The 18,369-nt window shown below is 36.6% G+C and overlaps 2 protein-coding genes across 4 annotated transcripts in view; one reads left to right on the forward strand and one right to left on the reverse strand.

Annotated features, from left to right (window-relative positions):
- The window catches only part of LOC134529496 (four and a half LIM domains protein 3), a 411,563-nt gene that overhangs the window by 257,979 nt on the left and 135,215 nt on the right, over nt 1-18,369 (forward strand). The window lies entirely within an intron of this gene.
- Nucleotides 9,235-12,104, reverse strand: LOC134529495 (uncharacterized). Its single transcript, XM_063363640.1, has 3 exons — nt 11,965-12,104; nt 11,436-11,598; nt 9,235-11,243 (listed from the first exon to the last, which is right to left on the reverse strand). Exons 2-3 carry the CDS (start codon nt 11,596-11,598, stop codon nt 9,619-9,621), a joined length of 1,788 nt encoding a protein of 595 aa, XP_063219710.1. The 5' UTR covers nt 11,965-12,104; the 3' UTR covers nt 9,235-9,618.

Consider the following 18,369-nt stretch of genomic DNA (forward strand, 5'->3'; position numbering starts at 1 on the left):
TTTGACCACTATACTAGGAATTTAGGAGTAGTGTGTTTATTGTCAAAAATGTTTAGCGCTGTAGCGTTGCAACTATGCGCCACACGAAAAAAAAATAGAAGACCTGTTAGGTGACTAATTTTACGTAGATGAAATTTTTACCAATTCAGTTGGCTGGATTACAACAATGAGAATGAATATATTTGCACAAAAAAAAATTTTAGCGCCGTTTTTCATATGTTGGCGTTAGTTCACCTAGTATTAATGGGGACGCCTAGTATTTTCTTCAGGCGACCATTAGGGACGTCTTCACCTAACCTTAGCTTTTTAGTGTTTTAAGTCTAAAGTGTCTGGAATAAAATCCTGATTAATTATAAAATGTATAACATGGTTGTTTTCTCTCTCAATGTCCTCTACTTGTATGGTCTGTAATGACTTCATTGTTCATGTTACGCGAAACAAAAATTAAAAATAAGTGCATATTAAAGAACTAAGTGAAAATTATGAAAAAAATGCCATTATGCGAGTATGTGGGAGTAATATAACCATCGCCTTACATGCGCTTCGTTTGTCCACAACTGGCGCAACTGCCGTGTTAAGAATTGATTTTTTTTACTCGTAATTTATTTTTTTACTTTTGCAAGGATAGCCCTTTGCAATTTTACAAAGCTCTGTCATGCAGTTTTACAAGTGATACCGTTGGCGACTGGGTTTCCAAGGATTTTCCCTTTTAAAAGTACGAACAAATATTTTACAGTTTTGTGCCATATTTTTATTCTTTTTTACTGCCAATAACCAACACTTAAAAGTCCGATTTTGCGGGGTTGTGGAGCAGCATGGTGGCGAAAACATGTTTGTGTGGTGATGTCTGGTCCTGTGACGTGCGTGTATATTTAGACTCGTGGGTTGGTGGATGAGGATCCTCGTAGGTCCTTGTTGACGGAGGTCCTCTACGAGGACTTGCGCGGGGATGTTTGCGAGATTGTTTAACGGTCGTCGAGATGACGGTGCCCCTCGCCGCCACGCCTACTCGTCTGGGCTGGCCACACATGTGCATGCTATTAAACCGCGGGGGAAGACGTCTCGCCGAGTGAAACATCGCTTCTAACATTTTACCCCTCATATTTTTTCACCTCCCCCGGCTTTGCTTGTATATTCCGCGCGGCATATTTAAGTGCGTCCTCCTCGGCTCCGCATTGCTTGGTTGGTCGGGTGGTGTGAGCGGTCAGTGCTGGAGGGACTGTGACACGACCCGCGGAAAGCTTGGAAGCTTCCATGAACCGAGCTCGGAGCGTCGAGAGCATGGCCCTGAGGACGAATAAACGGGATACAAAGCGACGGGTGAGTCCCAAAAATAATAGTTTACCCTAGAATATACATTAGGAGATTGTGGCTGTAGCTGGTTCTTAGTTTCATCAAGTGATTAGTTTTTATACTCATAAAAATTGCAGTTTAGTCAATTCTGAATATAACTGTGTTCCACCTAAGAATGCCACATCCTATATTTTAATAAATGTTACAATGCCTAGCTGAAACAGTGTAGAATTTCAGAAATTGTTTAAAATGGTGAGCTGTGTTAGCTAATAATAATCTGTGGAAAGTGGCTTACTGAAAATTCAGATGCTGAACCCATAGTTTCTAGTGAATCAGTGAATGACCTCTGAATGAAAGGCAGGGGCAGAGGAGCTCACTGTAAAATAGAAGAAATCAAACTGAAATAGTAAAATTTGTTGATTTCTGTAATCGGTATGGTCTCGCTATGTGGCTTCCCTCCGCGGCACTTAGTGCTAACTTATTTTGTGAATTGTAATAATATATATTAAAGTTTCCCTCGTGCCCTTTATGGGTTTTAAAGACCCTGTACACGAATTTTCAGGTCCGTAAACAATGTTTTGGCTAGTACCACTCAAAAGTATACAATTCTGAGAGGAAATGCTGGTGTAGTAACTTGTATTTAGACCATGGATATTAATAAACGTAACTTGTGATCATTACTCAAAAATATTGATTACGTTCCGAACGAATTGTATTGCATTCGAGATATGAACACAGTTGGACGACCTATTTCTTCAAGCACCGTACCAGTTCTGTACCTCTCGGGTTTAATACTGCTGTCCTGGGCAGTTCCTTTCAATATCATTTGAATCGTTGTAAACAAATCACTATCCTATTTTTCTCAACATTGCTGTATTCGCAGACCTGTCGCTGTCTCTTTTAATATACAATATGTATTATCATTTCCTCTTCTGCTTTCTTACTTTTTACCGCAGTTGGCATTGCTGAAGTTATTTATGGTATGGTATCATAACTTTTGCAGCTAGGCCCGTGGCAACATCATAATGTTCCATCTGCAATATCTCTTTTCTTCTGTCTGAAGTTATTATTTCATTTTTTCAGGAAGTCTGGGTACCAGATGAATAAGTATGTATCTCTTATGTGTGAACCATAATGTTTGTGTCGGCTCAAGGGTATATGGACTCCGTGTCTATTTACACGTAATTATTTCTTTCTTTTTATAAAACATCATTATTTTATTTACATAGTCCTAATTGTAATGACATGTTTATTATTAAATGTCACAATTTCGTATTTCATGACATTCCGATAATCTTTACCAATACTGAACATTCACTTTTGTATTTTGCGGGATTGCGAGACTTTGTCTTGCAGTTTACTCTTTCAACAAGCTCACTATGTTTGTTTCTGTGCCGTGAACCCTAGGTATGCTTTAGTTATACCCAAAATGGTTGCTTTTGAGAGGAAAGTTGGTCGTGTCGGTTGAGTGTCTCTGGGATTGACACCCATTGAAGAATGGTGCCGCCAGCAATGTGGAGGGTGTCTTTTTCATTCGAGTAATAAATACTTTTATCTAGGCTGTTGCCTATTACCTAACAGCAACAACATCATTGTATAATTTTGGTTAAAGTCTTAGTTAAACTTCTCACATCTTGTAAGACTAGTTGCTGGCTCCAAAGTCTTATGCGCGAATGTTTGCTTTCTTAAATTAAAAGCTACTAGTTCTTTATTCCGTTTTGTATTTCGATGGAAAACATTCCCTGGGGATTGTCTTAGGTGTTACGAATATAAAACTATAATTTCTGAAGATTGATTTTTTCGTAATAATGTGGTGCGTATCAATTTTTTTAATGAACATGTATATTGTTCGGTGGAAACAAATCACAGGGACTTACCGGTATTATTTTGAGATACTTTCCCTGAGAGTATTTACGAACACAATTTTTTTTCTTTCTAAGTATATATTTCTTTATTCCTGTACCTCTGTTTATCTATATATTTCTATAACTTTATATCTATATATTTTTTCAGCATATTTGAATATATTTTATAGCTGATTTAATTAAAGAATGCTATACAAAAAGGTACTGTAAACTCTGCAATTATTTTGAAGTTTAGCCTTTTTATTTCTACACCGTTGTGACTAATGAATTCGTGTTAGTTGTGATCGGCAAATCTTTTCATAATGTTAGTGACATTAGTATATAACATCACTAATTTTTACTCCTGGAATATTCCCACCCCTTTTTTCGATTCATGGTGCCTAGACCCCAAAACATTTAAGTTAAAAGTGTATCTAGATATTTATACATGTTTATTGCTTCTACGTGCTTTTCATAGACACGATAATTGCTGTTATTTCGTTAAAGTTACATCCAGACAATTTCATAAAATATATAAATGTAAAACCGTGGTTAAGTTAGTTAATGGACACAATCAAAACAATTTATAACCTTAATGTTTTTTGCTGGTTGTGGGTTAGAGGTTATCTGTGACTTTAAATTACTTTCGTTAACTAACTAAACATCACCTGTCCACTGGCATTTAAAAAAATATATATATTTCCGTATTTTGTATTTCCCTTCCTTATCACTGTTTGTAGTTTTACGCTGACGAAGTCTTGAAGTGAACTTCGATATATATTAGTTCCATTTTGCATAGCTGTAATATAGGAATAGAATCTCAGTAGTACTAGTCTAACGAATGTTCAACTACTTATGTGCTCTTGGCACGAATAGCGGTTCTTTCTCATTATGCTTTTCTTTGTTGTGGAGCTAGTATAAGTCCAGTGGCGAAAATAGAATTTGAACAAAACATCTTTCAGCGGTTTGCCAACTCCTAATGAGGTAGATTCGTATCTTTTCGTTGCTTTCTTACGCCTTGTTTTATTTTTACTGTGTGATTTCAGTTACCGCTCTCAGTGTTGACGTAATTCTGGATAGATACTGATAGGTTTTGAATAATTCAGTGTAGTAAGTATATCCTATGTGAATTAAATAATAAATGTAAATAATTTCCAGCTACCTTACTGGAAATTAGTAAATGCGAGGTTATATTGGGGAACTTTTTATTTAAAGCTCATATTTATGTTCGTAACAGAAAAAAAGGAATAACCATAGGTCTCGTAATTTAATCTTTAAAATGTTTATGACGCGGGTACCTTTGTGATTATGAGAGACTCGTTCATTGTTTCATCTCGATAGGCAACAAACATTGTTGGCATTTACTGACGCTTAAACGTTATGGAGAACTTTTTCTTGAAACTAACATCTCATCATTGATTTTCTTTGTTTTTCAGCCTGTCCAAGAACGAAATTGCCAATATAGAATTGACGTATATTTGATTCGCGTTCCAGTGAAATTTTTTTATTTAATCACCTTGCGCCCATAGGATTTGTTGTTATCTTGTTGCTGGGATCCTTGGTGTGGGTCTAACTATAAAACTGGGGAAATTCTGTTTGAACTTCAGACTTCAGATTCGATGTTAAGACGTGCAGATACGTCCTGAAATGTTTGGTAGCCTTTTGGTTCGTGTGTGTACAGTAAGTTATGTTGGGTTGGTTGAAAGGAGTAGTAACCTCAATATATTTATTTTGGGTTTTAATAAACACACTATAAAATTCATCCCATTTCAGTTATTTAGTGTTTTGATATGTTTAGTTTCTTATTATTTACTTTATCTGGACTTGTTGCTTAAAAACCACGTTTCCTGCGACGCAAGTCAGGCAAGTGTGTCCACGTTGGTACGCGACACCAATTATTGTGTTTTGGGGGCATACCCCGCGTCTTTTATCACATTATTTCACTTTTGAATTTCAAGAATCATTCAAATAAAGGTTGGTGTCTGCGTCCCTTGATTGTATTTACATTGCTGATTTCTAATTGATTCACGTTCGTTGAAATAATACGAAGCCACATTATCCATCACGTATTGTAACATGGCATCCTTAATTTAAACAACTTTTTGTGAATAGTTATGGGCATTGGTACGGCACACGAAGTTAACCATGTTTAGGTAGTCAGCATCCTTACCACTATGCCTCCAAAATTATAGACACCCTTCGTGGTATGAAACTTCCAGTTTCAGGCAGTTGGCTGGTTAGGCGTTATTAAGGTCTTCATATCAGGCACACTTCTGTTGTGAAGGTGTCCTTGATAAATGCTCACTGGTTGTGCTGCAATTCCTTTCGCCTCCCCGTACACTATGTGCATATCGGCGATCTATGCAAATGTAAGTCTGCCATGCATGCGTTGTTCGTCAAATCTGTAATCTACCAACAGTCAGCACTGCGCTGATTGCACGAAGTCAAACGTGTAAATGAACCACAACGAACCATTCACTGTTCTGTACACTAGACTGCTGGTTGCCACTGCACTTGGCTTAGTCTTGAACGGCTGTACCCGGCGCGTCCTCAGTTGCGTGATGACTGGATGCCCGTGAAATTCAAATTTGTGCGCTACGGTTCCTGCCTCCCTGCCTGCAACTACGTTAAGGGACAACAAATGTTCTCTAACAAAAAATTGCTTGTTTTGTAATTTCTTGCCATCCATTAAGTTTTATCCAGCAATTTCCGAACATTCAGAATTCTACTGACAACCTTCGATGTAGGTTTATCAGGAAAAAAATAAGGTGAAACTTGTATTCTACTTAATAGACCTCGGTGCTTCCCAAGGCGTTGGATGTGAACTTTTTTTTTGTTGCAAAAAATACAGATTGTATTTAAGATGGAAAACTGAGCGTCTGAATAAAGTTTTATTGAACAAATTTCTACAATCACCGCAAAACTGGCAGCTGTCGTGAAATACCACCAATTATTTAAAATAATTTTTTTTCGATAGTGATAGGTTTTGCTATAGTTGTAGATAATTTTTTTAACTAAACATTATAAATTTGCTTGTCAATCCATCTTTAAACTTTCTCAGCTGTTTGTAGCAAAAACAATATTCGGCGCTAACGTGAAAGGTGTATATCAGCTTTGAAAAGCGTTTTTCAGTTGTTGTTTTTTTTGTAATGAAAATGCAGTCGAAGGGTGTTGGTTGAATTCTGACCCTTCGTGTATAAAGGTTTACTAATTTATCGGCTAATGTGTTGTTAAAAAAAATATTGATTTAAGTTCTTTCAAATTATCAACCATACAGAGCCATTGTGGTGATATTTGGCTTTATGGTCGGCTCTTCCCTAAAGTTAGGTATTTGCAGTTTAATTTTTATTATTTATGGAAATTTCTTCGAATTTTTCACTATTTAAGCATAGAAAATAATGTTTGGTTCCCCGGAATATCCTACACGCTGTTTGCTATTACTATGTAGCCAGGCAAGTATTAATGGTTAACATTGTAGGATTATTTATGTTAGAGTACTGCGTTTTCCAACGGCAAGGCAACGCTTTCAGTGTGACGTCCATAGCCACATATTTTAAATACTTCGTGATAAATATCTGCAAGTAGCAACATAAACTGACCACCACTTGACAAGTGAAGCTTAGTTTAGGTAACTTTTCGTTACCCTCCGGAGCGTAGCACGTTTCTTTAGGCTCTGGTGACGTCATGGCCTCTAAATACTCCAACGGTTGTAAAGAAGTTTGACAAATGTCATTTCTTTTATATATATATATATATACATATATATATATATACAGCGTAAGTGTTGGAAAAGAGGCCCCGTGGAACATGCGTGAAAATGAGGGATTGATTAAATACAACCTACCTAGAGGTAATGACATTTCCAGCACCTCCTCTGGGTACTGTGTTTTCTCAGCCACTCGTGTGTCCCGCGAGTCCTCCCCCGGTGTCAGTACAGATCCAGACTGCGGTAATCCAGAGCGGAGCGCCGCTGCCTTTTGTAGGTATGGGAGGGCGTGTCTTGCGCCGCGCCGCTGCAACTCCGATACGCCGGCGGCTTGTGCAACGCGGGATAAAAAAGGTGTGGCGGAGGGTTTTTTTTGGCAGGGCATGGCCCCCGGGTGCGAGAAGGGGGAGAGGGGGGGGGGGTGGCAGCCCAGCCCACGCGAATTTTGCACACGACCCGTCGTCGGGACGAGCGGCCAAGAAACTGCTGCCGTGGGGCGGTAACTGGAGCAGGGTTGCCGGCAGCCCGGACCGGCGCGGCGTCGTAAACAAACCCCCGCCGCTTGGGGAAGCCTTCTTCTCACAGACGAGAGAGCCAAACGTCCGATCGTGCATCTTCGGGTTTTTTTTTTTGTTCATTGTAACTCATGATAACTAATGGTCAATCAGGTTAGGTTAGCTACATTACAAATACTTTAAAAATTTGTGGACGGTTGATTTGGTTAGGATAGCTACATTAAAGATACTGTGAAATCATGTAAAAGGTTTCCTAGCCCTTTGCTAAGCAACCATAAAATGATTTTACAGTATTTTTAATGTAGCTATACTTACCTAACATAACCAACCATCCACAATGTTTTAAAGTATTTATAATGTAGCTAACCTATCCTAATCGACCGAAAAATTTAATGCCACACCGGTTTATACAATGAGATGGAACGGGGGGGAAAAAAAGCGAGCATGAATTTCGGGGAATTTCGGGTGTGGTTCTCTCGTCTGTGAAATGAAGGCTTCCCCGCCGCTTGACTCGGGCGACCCGGCGAGGTCGTTAGAGACGGTAGAGCCATGTCTTCACTAGGCAACAACCGGCAGTCGTTGACCACATGCCCCAGCGTCGCGTGACGACACGTCAGTTTGACCACACCATGGACATTCCGACGGGCGATTCCGTGTCAAGTGTACCCAGCTCGACCCTCTTCGATTTGGTTTGGACTTTATAACAGAACGCTGCCAGGTGTCTTGAAGGAAGTTGTGCAAAATGTTAATGGCCTAACTCAAATGGTTACGGCACCAGAGCTCAGTGTGTGGGTGGGTAGCTGTGGGCAAAAAATTTTTTCAAGTGTATTGTCCTGCAGCTGTGCACTTGAGCAAGACAACGTGCAGAATATTGTCATTCTAGATAATATTTTTGTGCCATCTAAATTTATTTTACGCGTTTTGCAACGTGAAGATAATGTGTTGCATGAATCTGGGTAAAAAATGCACTGCTGATTTGGAATATCATAGGAATTACCTTAAAATAAAAAAAGTGCAACGAGAAAATGCAATGACCCTACATGGAAATCTCCAACATGGGGTCGACATGCATCAGGCTGCATTTTCTTGAGAGCTCACCACATGTGCCAACAAAGGTACGGATAACATGCCACTCCTAATGTACATCAAGTAAAACATCTACAAGAATAACATTTTCTGTGCTGTCTGCTTGTTTCTGGCGACAATCTAATTGGTGTTTGTCACGCCCAAACACTCCTTAGAATAAAACACTGTCCCCGGAATTGTACCAATCCCGGGACTTATTTTCAGTGGCGAGTGTCACAATTAGAATTGATCTAAGCAGCGTCTTATTTAAACCTACCTCAATTTCTATAAAGAATCGTCTCCTGAGTATTTCGGTGAGGTTTTTCGAAACTACGCTTCGTTATGTTAATCAGCTCTAACAATTGCTTGTTAACAAAAAAAATTGTTTAATTGATAGTAGTTATCAGATTTTTCTTGAAGTTCGTTATTCGCATTGCCGTTAATGAAGTTTCTATGACCAACTTAAGTGTTTTACTACTTCAGTCTGCGATTCTCAAACAATGGGGTTACTTTAGGGTATTTAATTATTGTATGTAACAGTAGAAGGCTCAATGGTACATTTACAGCAATAAGGAATGGTATCGAACGTAATAACCATTGATATGTATCAATACGATAATCCACTAGTGTTATGTCCTAACCAACACTCATAACAGCGGTGAAGACTCGGACGTCACACTTCATTTTTTTATTTATTTCATTATTTCTCGTTTTTTATTATTAGTTGAAGGCAATTTCTGTAATTTTAACCTTTGTAGCTTTCTTGCAATTTTTTTTTTGTTCTGACACGACTATTTTTAACGGACATGTAGGGGAGACCGGGGCTGGTTGTAACAGTTTCGCTATTTTATTTTTTATCTGATCATGGATAACATAAACGGCACTTCTGACTGAGCTAACTTATTCAGTAGTTATTCTACTTTTACAAAACAATTTTTACATAAATTTTCCTCTAGCATATTTTTCTGTACAAATCTAAAACCTCGGAAGTGTAAAGTGTTACAACCTGCCCCGAGGCGGGGCTGGTTGTAACACACATTGGGGTAGGTTGTAACAACATTACTACAAGGTAAAATATAATTTTTACTGGGATTACTTATAACAAATTACTACTTATACAATATATTTCAACAAAAATTATTATTTTTTCACTTGTTTAACTTCAGTTTGTCAAATATTAAATAAACAGTGGTCCTCACTCAGAGATTTCATCTGATTGGCAATTATGACAAATATACATTTTAAATTTTTTTGCACAAGAAAAATGCGACCATAACTGGCAGTTTAGACAACGAACCCACTCCTCTCCTGGTTTGCTTGTAGAGAATGATTCCAAACACACTAAACAAAAGCACTCGCTTTCTTCCTCTGATGAGCTGCACTCTGCTGATCTTCGTTTTAGAGAACGTTTGGGCATGGATTTTGCAGGCATGCGCGTTTGTGATACATTCCCTTTTATCTTAATCAAGCCTGGTGTTCCTCGTTTCGCAAATTCTTCTTCAATGGCTTTCTTCTCTGGAGTATCCGTCAAAATGGCACTTTTCCTGGTCTTTCTTCCTCCTTTCCTTTTCCTTGGAGCGACTTTAGGAAGAGGTAGAACCACTTCTGGAGAAAACTTCTCTGGTGTGTGGGAACAGTTAGAAAATGATTGAACTGGTGTTCCTTGTGAATCCCTGGACACATCGTGTGAACAACTTGGTGCTAAGTCTGGATCAGGCCTGTCTGTCACAAACGAAGGAGCGAAATCGGCATCCTGAAATATTTCCCTATTATAAGGATGTATTCCACATTTCTCAAATCCTTGTTGGATATTTCTTGGCGTTGTGGCAGTGGGAAAAGCTATCTTTAAGATTGAGGGAATATCATAGATTGACATAGGCTTAACTGTGCTCTCTGGTGTTTTGTTGTTCCTCAACCATGCATCCATTGCCGTATTGATCTGTTTTTTGAGTGGGGCAAAAACACTTCGATCAAGTGGCTGAAGGCGATGAGTGCAGTGAGGTGGGAACGATAGCATTACAATGCCATTTTCTTTGGCAAAATCTAAACAGTCAGGAGCTAAATGCGACTGATAATTGTCTAGAAGGAGGAGGATAGGTTTCTCTGGGCTCGAACGAATACAAGAAACAAAATGCTTAAGAAAAAGCAAGAACTCTACCTCCGTAGTCCAGCCAGACTTATTTGCAGCACCTATACATCCAGTTGGACCATCTCTGATGAAGTGATCATAATACCTTACCCTAGGAAAAATAAACATAGGAGGTATAGCATTTCCAGCAGCATTTACTGCTACAGTTAGAGTAACTAACTGCCCTCGTTCAGATGATGTCATTGCTCCAATTTGTTTTACCCCCTTTCTTGCTACGATTTTTGAAGGATTCTGGACAGTAGTGACCCCGGTCTCATCTACATTCCAAATGTCATTAGCTGTGAAAGAATGGCGATCATAAACTTCAGAGAGTTTGTCAAAAAATTTGGAAACGTTGGCACGATTAAAACTAGAAGCCCTTCCCAAACTAGTTGCCTCTGGAGTCCGAATGGAAAGGTCTGGGTGGCGCTTTAAAAAGGAAGAGAGCCAATCTGCACCTGCTAGTTCTTTGTCACTCCATGTGTTTGGCATGGGAACATTATACTTCTTCCCACATAAGAATGCAAGATGACGTACATCACGTGGAGTGAGTCCAAAATATATGTCAGAACATGTTTTTATGTAGGAAACAAGAGCGATCTCTTGCAAAGGTGTAAATACCTGTCTGTTCCCATAATAACCAGCCAAATGTTTCCACTCCTCTCGAAAATTAATATCGACTGCATTTAAACCTGAAACAATAGAAAAACCATACAGGCCTATGTTAATTTTGCTCCTGTTTTCACATAAGAAAATCTAAACTACGCAAAACCATATTTTTGTACTAATACAATAAAAAACGTTTACAACCCATTGTTGAGACGTATTTATGTTAGAAATCAAGCAGATGTAATTAAGAAAATTCATTAATGAATGCAACTTACGTTTGTTTTTCTTTTTTATGTACCTCCCAAGTGTCACATGGCAGATGTTGTACGTTTTCGCAGCATGCCTAACAGATCTTCCTTCTCTTACAACTTCAGCTGCTTTCTCCAACATGTCAATAGAATATTTTCCTTTGTCGGTTTTTCTTTTGTAGTTACGCATCTGAAATTAAAATTTGACTGGAAGTTATTAATTACATCTACAAGATAAAACCGTTTAAAATGTATTTTTTTTCTTTCATAAAAGACTTAAAAGGAACAATAAATTAGGTAAACGTGGTCACGGGGTAGGTTGTAACAGTACGTGGGGCAGGTTGTAACAGATTAATTTCGCTGTTACAACCTACCCCATGTGACATCATTATAGAACACATTTAATTTTACCATATAGTTTGTATTTGTTTCCAATGCCAACAAAACATATCAGAACCTAAAGCTTAGGAGATTATTTTGCCCCGAAGACATTTTCTAAACTCCCTATACATTACGTACAATACGAATGTCAGTCAAACAAACAATATTTACTTACCTCGTCCAAAAACAAATTTTTCCTTCTTGTCGCCAGTGAAATCGTCCGACTGCCACAGTGTTACCACTCGCACTGAAGGCATCATAATGTGCCTTGATGGCTGAAACGATGATACGCTCTTGTGGCTGGTCGTGGAACTATTCGCCTTGTTACAACCTGCCCCTGTTACAACCAGCCCCGGTCTCCCCTACTATGTGTAATATAATGGGTGTAAAATGTTGTTGCAAATTTTCGTAATTATCTCTTACGTAATATATTAAAATTATTATATTACACTTAGTAAATATATTTTAAAATTATTTGTGACAACAATTGCAAGAAATTTGTAGTATTAAATTTATAGAATAACAACAGTTATGATGAGAAAATAAAAAAATTAAAAAAAAAAAAAGTTTGTGAAACCAGACTTTTCCATCTGGGACTGTTTAAATGTTTTTATATTTTCTATGGTTGTCAGTCGGAAAGTGCCCTGATTATGGAAGATCCTGGTTCTTGTAAGATGAGGGACGGGTGCTACCCGTGTCGCGCCCTCTCCGAGGAGGCGGGGTTTCCCCGAAGAATCCACGAGGCCTGCGCGCCGGTCTGGCTGGCCGGACCTCGTCTCTAGCAGCCTCTTAACAATATTTACGGCTTGGGGTCTAAAATGTTTCCCAAGGCTTCTGTACGCCATTCAAGTTGGAGCTGAACAACTGCAAACAATAGAGAAATTTTTAATATGCACAACTAACCGTTTACATAATGTTGTTATACCAAGTTTCACAACCACCGTAAAACTTGTTGCTGTCTTAAAATAATTTCTTTTCAGTAATTGAAGGTAACAACACATTACAAAATGTATGGACTTTTTGTGATACATAATTTTCATGGTTTTGAATTTAAAAAATTTCCTGTTTTTTATAAAGCTGTCAAAGTTCCAGTTTTATCATTTTGGGGACCTGCCCATTAAGAATAACTACACAAATATACACTAAAACTGATAGTTTTCACGTTATAAGTTGATAATAATGGCTATTTCAAAACGACGTTTTGGTATGTCTCAGAATAATGTATAATCATGTATATATTAAATGGTAAAAATTTCTAAAGTTTTAATAATTTTGACACTACCTATATTATGGCTAATGGATTCGTTGTTAAGAAAATAAATGTACTTGTATTGTTAAGTCGTGGCGATTGGTATTATATTTAATTTTAAAAGTTGCAACTTTAAAATTTATTTAGTGATACTTGAGAACAGTTTGCTTGAAAATTCAATAATGCGAAGTATAAGCAACAGATTTGTTTGCATTCAATTGCAATGATTTAGTTTTTAAGTTAGACAATGTTAACACTTTAATTTGAAATAACTATCTGACAAGTATCCATAACCCTTAACATTAGTTCAGCCATAAAAATATTTACTTTCGACAGAAATCCAATAATACATCAGGCAAGGCATTTTCCGCGTACAAAGAAAGTTTCTGAAAAAAACTTATCATCTAATTTTAGTTTATATATTTTTAATATTAGCAGGGTCATTATAGACAATAAAACAGAGCATCATCCATCCCAGAACTCCATAGGAAAGTTAGGAAGCCCAAATATAGGACATTCGGTCCAGTATTTTACCTGGGTCCTCTATAAAGTGAGTGCAGTACTGTACCACTTCGTCACCGCGCTTCAGATGGGGGGTCTAGTCTACGATACCAAACGTGCTGAACGCGCAGTATAGGTCCGAGGCTACAGCACACAGTCATTTCTGATCACATACTAAAAATATATAGACAAATAAAGAACCCAGTGATAGTTCTTGTGAATAACGTAAATTGTAATTGACTTACAATTGCTTAAAAATCCACTTTAAAATAAAAATTAGGCTGAGATAACAAACATACACTAATCTCAAATCGTATCTTTCCCTTCATCTCTCATCGTCATCGTCACGTGTTTTTGGCATATTTTAGGCGCGTGTAGAGTTGCTGTGTGCATTAAAAATTATTGATAGATCTAAAGGGAATTTAAGGAAATGAAACTAAGATACGTGTTTTCTTTCTCGTCTGATGTACTGGTCTTGGGCCATAATTTTGGGCAACGACGGATCGAAGAGGTTGGGGAAAGAAATCACACCGATAATCCTTACCCTCTGTTGTGTAGGACATTCAGGGAGATGGACGTGGTGAAATATGATAGTTACACCTCGTGACGTTTTTTTTTCTATCTCTCTATTCCGCTCTTTTTTCTCTCTTCCTCTCTCGCTGTCCTCTCTCCACATTCACGTGGTTGCAAATCTCACTCTTCTTACTGTAGTTCAGACAGCGCGCACTGGACAGAAGTCAGGCGGATGGGTCGCGCCGACTATTTCGGGTGACCGTCGCGACGGTCGTAAGAATCGCGACTCTGATCGTGCACGCGTGGGCTGCGCCAAGCGGGTGACGCGGTCGTAAACATCCTGCTCGCTACGTCCCGGCCAACGACATAGAGATATATAGACCGCTAGTGGGAAGCCATCTTTGATTCCATTTGAACCATCCCCGGCAGCCATTTTGATGACGCAGTTTGCCAGTTTGGTGGGCAAAACAATGTTTTATCTTTGCCAGAATAAAGGAGGCGACCCCGAGCAGATAACGCTAGTGAAAATGTGAATTGTGGCAAGTTGACGGAATAAAAAACAGATTATGTTTTTAAATGTTTGATCATTTGTACCATATGACTTTTTGTTCAGGGTCAGTTAAAAACTTCAAGAAAATTCTAATTTCTTATGTGGCATACAGTTGCACAAACAGAGAGAGCATCGCATTGCAAATGACTTTTGGAATTAATTTTTGGAATGAGGGTTGTAGGCATATATATATATATATATATATATATATATATATATATATATATATATATATATATAGTTTTGCTGCAAAATATCGGAATAAGGTGTATTTTCTTTTGGGAGTTCTTGTTATATTATTTTTCAGATGTTTTTTTGCATTAAGAATTTACGAATATTATCGCAGCTCTTTACTAACACTATTGGTAAACCCAAAGAAATCAAAACAACTATGATTTATTTCGGTTTCATATACGTAGTTTGCCTTTATTTAAATATATGTGATGAAATTTATGGGTTTGTATTAAGAATAATGTGATAAGTGTGATAAGTGCTAAAGGCAAATCGGGTTCAACAAATATTCAGTAAATTTTATTTTGCTATATATAACTATAATTGTTGCTCTACAGTAGCAATTAAAAATTCGAACATTTTAGTCTCTTTTTTTTTAAGTTGTAAGCCTAGTTACTTGAAAAGTCTTGTTTTCTTAATAAAATAAACATTCAAAATACTTTTTTTGTGTATTCCAAGATGTTTTCCAATCATTCTCCAAGAGGGCATTGTAATACTTCAAATAGTTAACCATTTTAACAAGTGGTTAGGTTAGTTACATTAAAAACATACTCTGATATTTTGTGAATGGTTGGTTAGGTTAGATAATGTCATTAAAAATACTTAGAAATTGTGTAAACCATTGGTTGATTTAGATTAGCTACATTCAAAACTGTATAATGTATTAAGGATGGTTGGTTAGGTTAAGTTAGCCAAATTTTAAATTGGAAAATCCTACGCAATCATTCAAATGATTATACTTTTTTAATTTAGCAAACCTAACCAAACAATAATAACACACGTTACTTTGTGATATTTTTAGTGTAGCTAACCACACTAATCAACCATTCGCACTTTTTAAAAGTATTTTAATGTAGTTAACCTACGCCAAATAACTATTCTCATAATATCACAGTTATTTGTAAAACATAATCCTGACCTAACCACTATTAAAAAAGGTTAACTACTGTCAAAATTACTTGAAGTATTTTTAGAGGATAATTGAAAAAAAAAATAGGTAAGCAAAAAAATGCATTGGAACTTTAATTTTTTCCTTCAGGAAATAAGGCTTTCCTTCATATTCACCAAGAGCAGAATCAATGTATATTTTTTTTATAGGAGTTCGTTATATTTATGTAGCTTAGATTCCAAAAGTTTCGTAACAGCGGTAGTGGATACAACATGAGTATTTAATATATCACAGCGATATTTTTCATATATTTGATTGAGAACTTAAAAAAATGTAATTGTGGCCATTTGCAAATAACATTATAAGCAGACATTAATTAAAATTATAATTATTGAAATTTCTTCAAGTTGATAGTTTGTTTGATTTAATTATTTTGCATTTTTTAAATTTAGGGTATGTGTTATAAAAGTTCTGACACATCGGGGTGGTCTTAGGTGGTGTACTCAAGCTAGTGTTAAAAAGAAATGTGATTTACGACAAATATTGTTCAGGTATCAAAAAGTGAATTTTCTTTTTTATTATAACTTGCGCTTGACCATAGATAGTAATAATTTAAACATTTAAGAGGTTGATTTAAACACTTAAAGAGGTTATTCTCCTCAGCAGGTTTTGTTCTGAAAAAAAAATTAAGTTAAAAATTCTTAAAATGGCATTATTGTGTTTCTCTGGTTCAATTTGATGATTATATCAAATGTCATTTTTATTTTATTTCAAATAGATTACTGGTAGGTGACCATTTTGAACAACAGGTTTTAAATACTTCACTGTATTTTTTTGGGTCAAGAAATACTCAGAAATACAACTTAAAATTGTTTATATAAAAAAACTACACACTAGGAAATTAATGCCAGTTGAATTTTTTTCACAAGTAAATTACACATCTTTATTAAGTTTCAATGTAGTTCTGGAGATTAGTGGCTTCTGAGAAATACTTGTATTATAATTTAAGTGAAAAGATTGTTTAGGTTAGGTAAGCACAGTTTATATTTGAATGGCCCTTTTGACAAGATTTAATGCATATTAAAATAGCTGAACTAATCAATCATTTACTTAAGTTATAATTCATATTATTTTCTAGAAGCTACTAATCTTCATAATTACTGGTTCAGCCTTCAATACATGCACATAGAGCTTTATTTTAGGGTTGCTTTTCCAAGGTGGATATTCAAAAAGATTTTTTTTTAGTATCATGAATGCTAGCTTTCTCTAAAAGTAGGTAAGTATAAACAATTTACTTAAACCTATCTTTGGAGAAGGAGGTGGGAAATGAGAACGTGAAGAAAATATGGTAAATTTGCAATGTAGAGGCTCCTGGGAAATAGGCAAATAATAACAGTTAATGTTTTAAAGAGGTTAAGAAACTACACTTTTACAAATGTATAGATAGTATAACACAGATTTAACATATTGTTAATGTATCTGATAAACCTACTCGAGTTTTCGCTTGCGTTATTATGCACTTTATTTTCATAGAGCCTATACATTGAAGTTGTTTATAATTTTACATAACATCATAGGGTTGGGAAGTTTGTGATGCCAATTTTATTTATATTTGAAATATACATACATTTATTAAAAATAAAGCTTATGGTAAGCCAAAAAAAAGTCGTGGTTTCCTTTAGTTATATTTGTATATACGAGATGCTGCAATATTTATGTATTATCATAGTTTTGCACTGGTCCAATGGAGTTTTTTCTTGAAACCCAACATAGGAATAGGTTTGGTTTATCTTGCTACGTAATTTAGATTATCTCGTTTAAAAACTACATTGAATCTGTAATAAAAAATGTTAAAGACAACTAAAACTCGTATTGCACATTTAACGATTACAATAAAACAGACCCGCGCACATTAATTTAAAGCAGTTATTATTCCATTGCATTTAATTATATAAAATTTATATCGCATGGTGATGTGTTAGATTCCATGTACGGTACCAAATTACCTACCGGAAATAAACAAAATCGCTTAAATAAGTAATATACAAGTTGGTCAAAAATGTTGGGTCGAAGAAGACCTAGCTCATTTTAAAGTACATTAATCAACGTACTTACACATCACACAACAATATCCATCACTATTTCCATCTTTATGTGGTACCTAACTAATTTTAAAGTGCACTAAACAACGTACTTACACATCACACTACAATATTCATCACTATTTCCATCTTTATGTGGTACCTGCAAAAACTGTTATATTGAGAAAAACCTATATTTTGAGGTTATCTGTTATCAACTAACAAACAGCTTTCTCCCTTAAGAGCCAATGCTTTTTTATTACAACCTTGTTTTGCCCACCATATTGTCAAACCTACGCTTTGTCTCTCTCGCTCAGATTGTAGTTCCCCAGTCTGCCGTCGACTGTAGCAAATGGTGCAGAAAGCAGGACGATAAGCAGTCTGTATATACCTAGGTCGTTGGTCCCGGCCATTCCGATGTGGGCTTGGTGGTCCCCTAAGCTGCTGGGCCTATTCCTTCCAGAGTGCACTGCTTTGTGTCCTAACCGCCGCACTGGCTATCAGTGTCAGGGCTCCTGCAGAACATGGGAAATCTTGAATCGGAATTTTAAAGCTGACTTCAAAAC

This window comes from Bacillus rossius, chromosome 2, assembly GCF_032445375.1.
Source record: "Bacillus rossius redtenbacheri isolate Brsri chromosome 2, Brsri_v3, whole genome shotgun sequence".
Taxonomy (NCBI): domain Eukaryota; kingdom Metazoa; phylum Arthropoda; class Insecta; order Phasmatodea; family Bacillidae; genus Bacillus; species Bacillus rossius.

What these genes read in the sequence shown, in the direction of transcription:
- LOC134529495 (XM_063363640.1), bottom strand. Translation starts at nt 11,598, where the DNA reads ATGCGTAACTACAAAAGAAAAACCGACAAAGGAAAATATTCTATTGAC. An exon ending in CATAAAAAAGAAAAACAAAC is followed by an intron (nt 11,244 to 11,435) that starts GTAAGTTGCATT and finishes CTATTGTTTCAG; the next exon opens with GTTTAAATGCAGTCGATATT.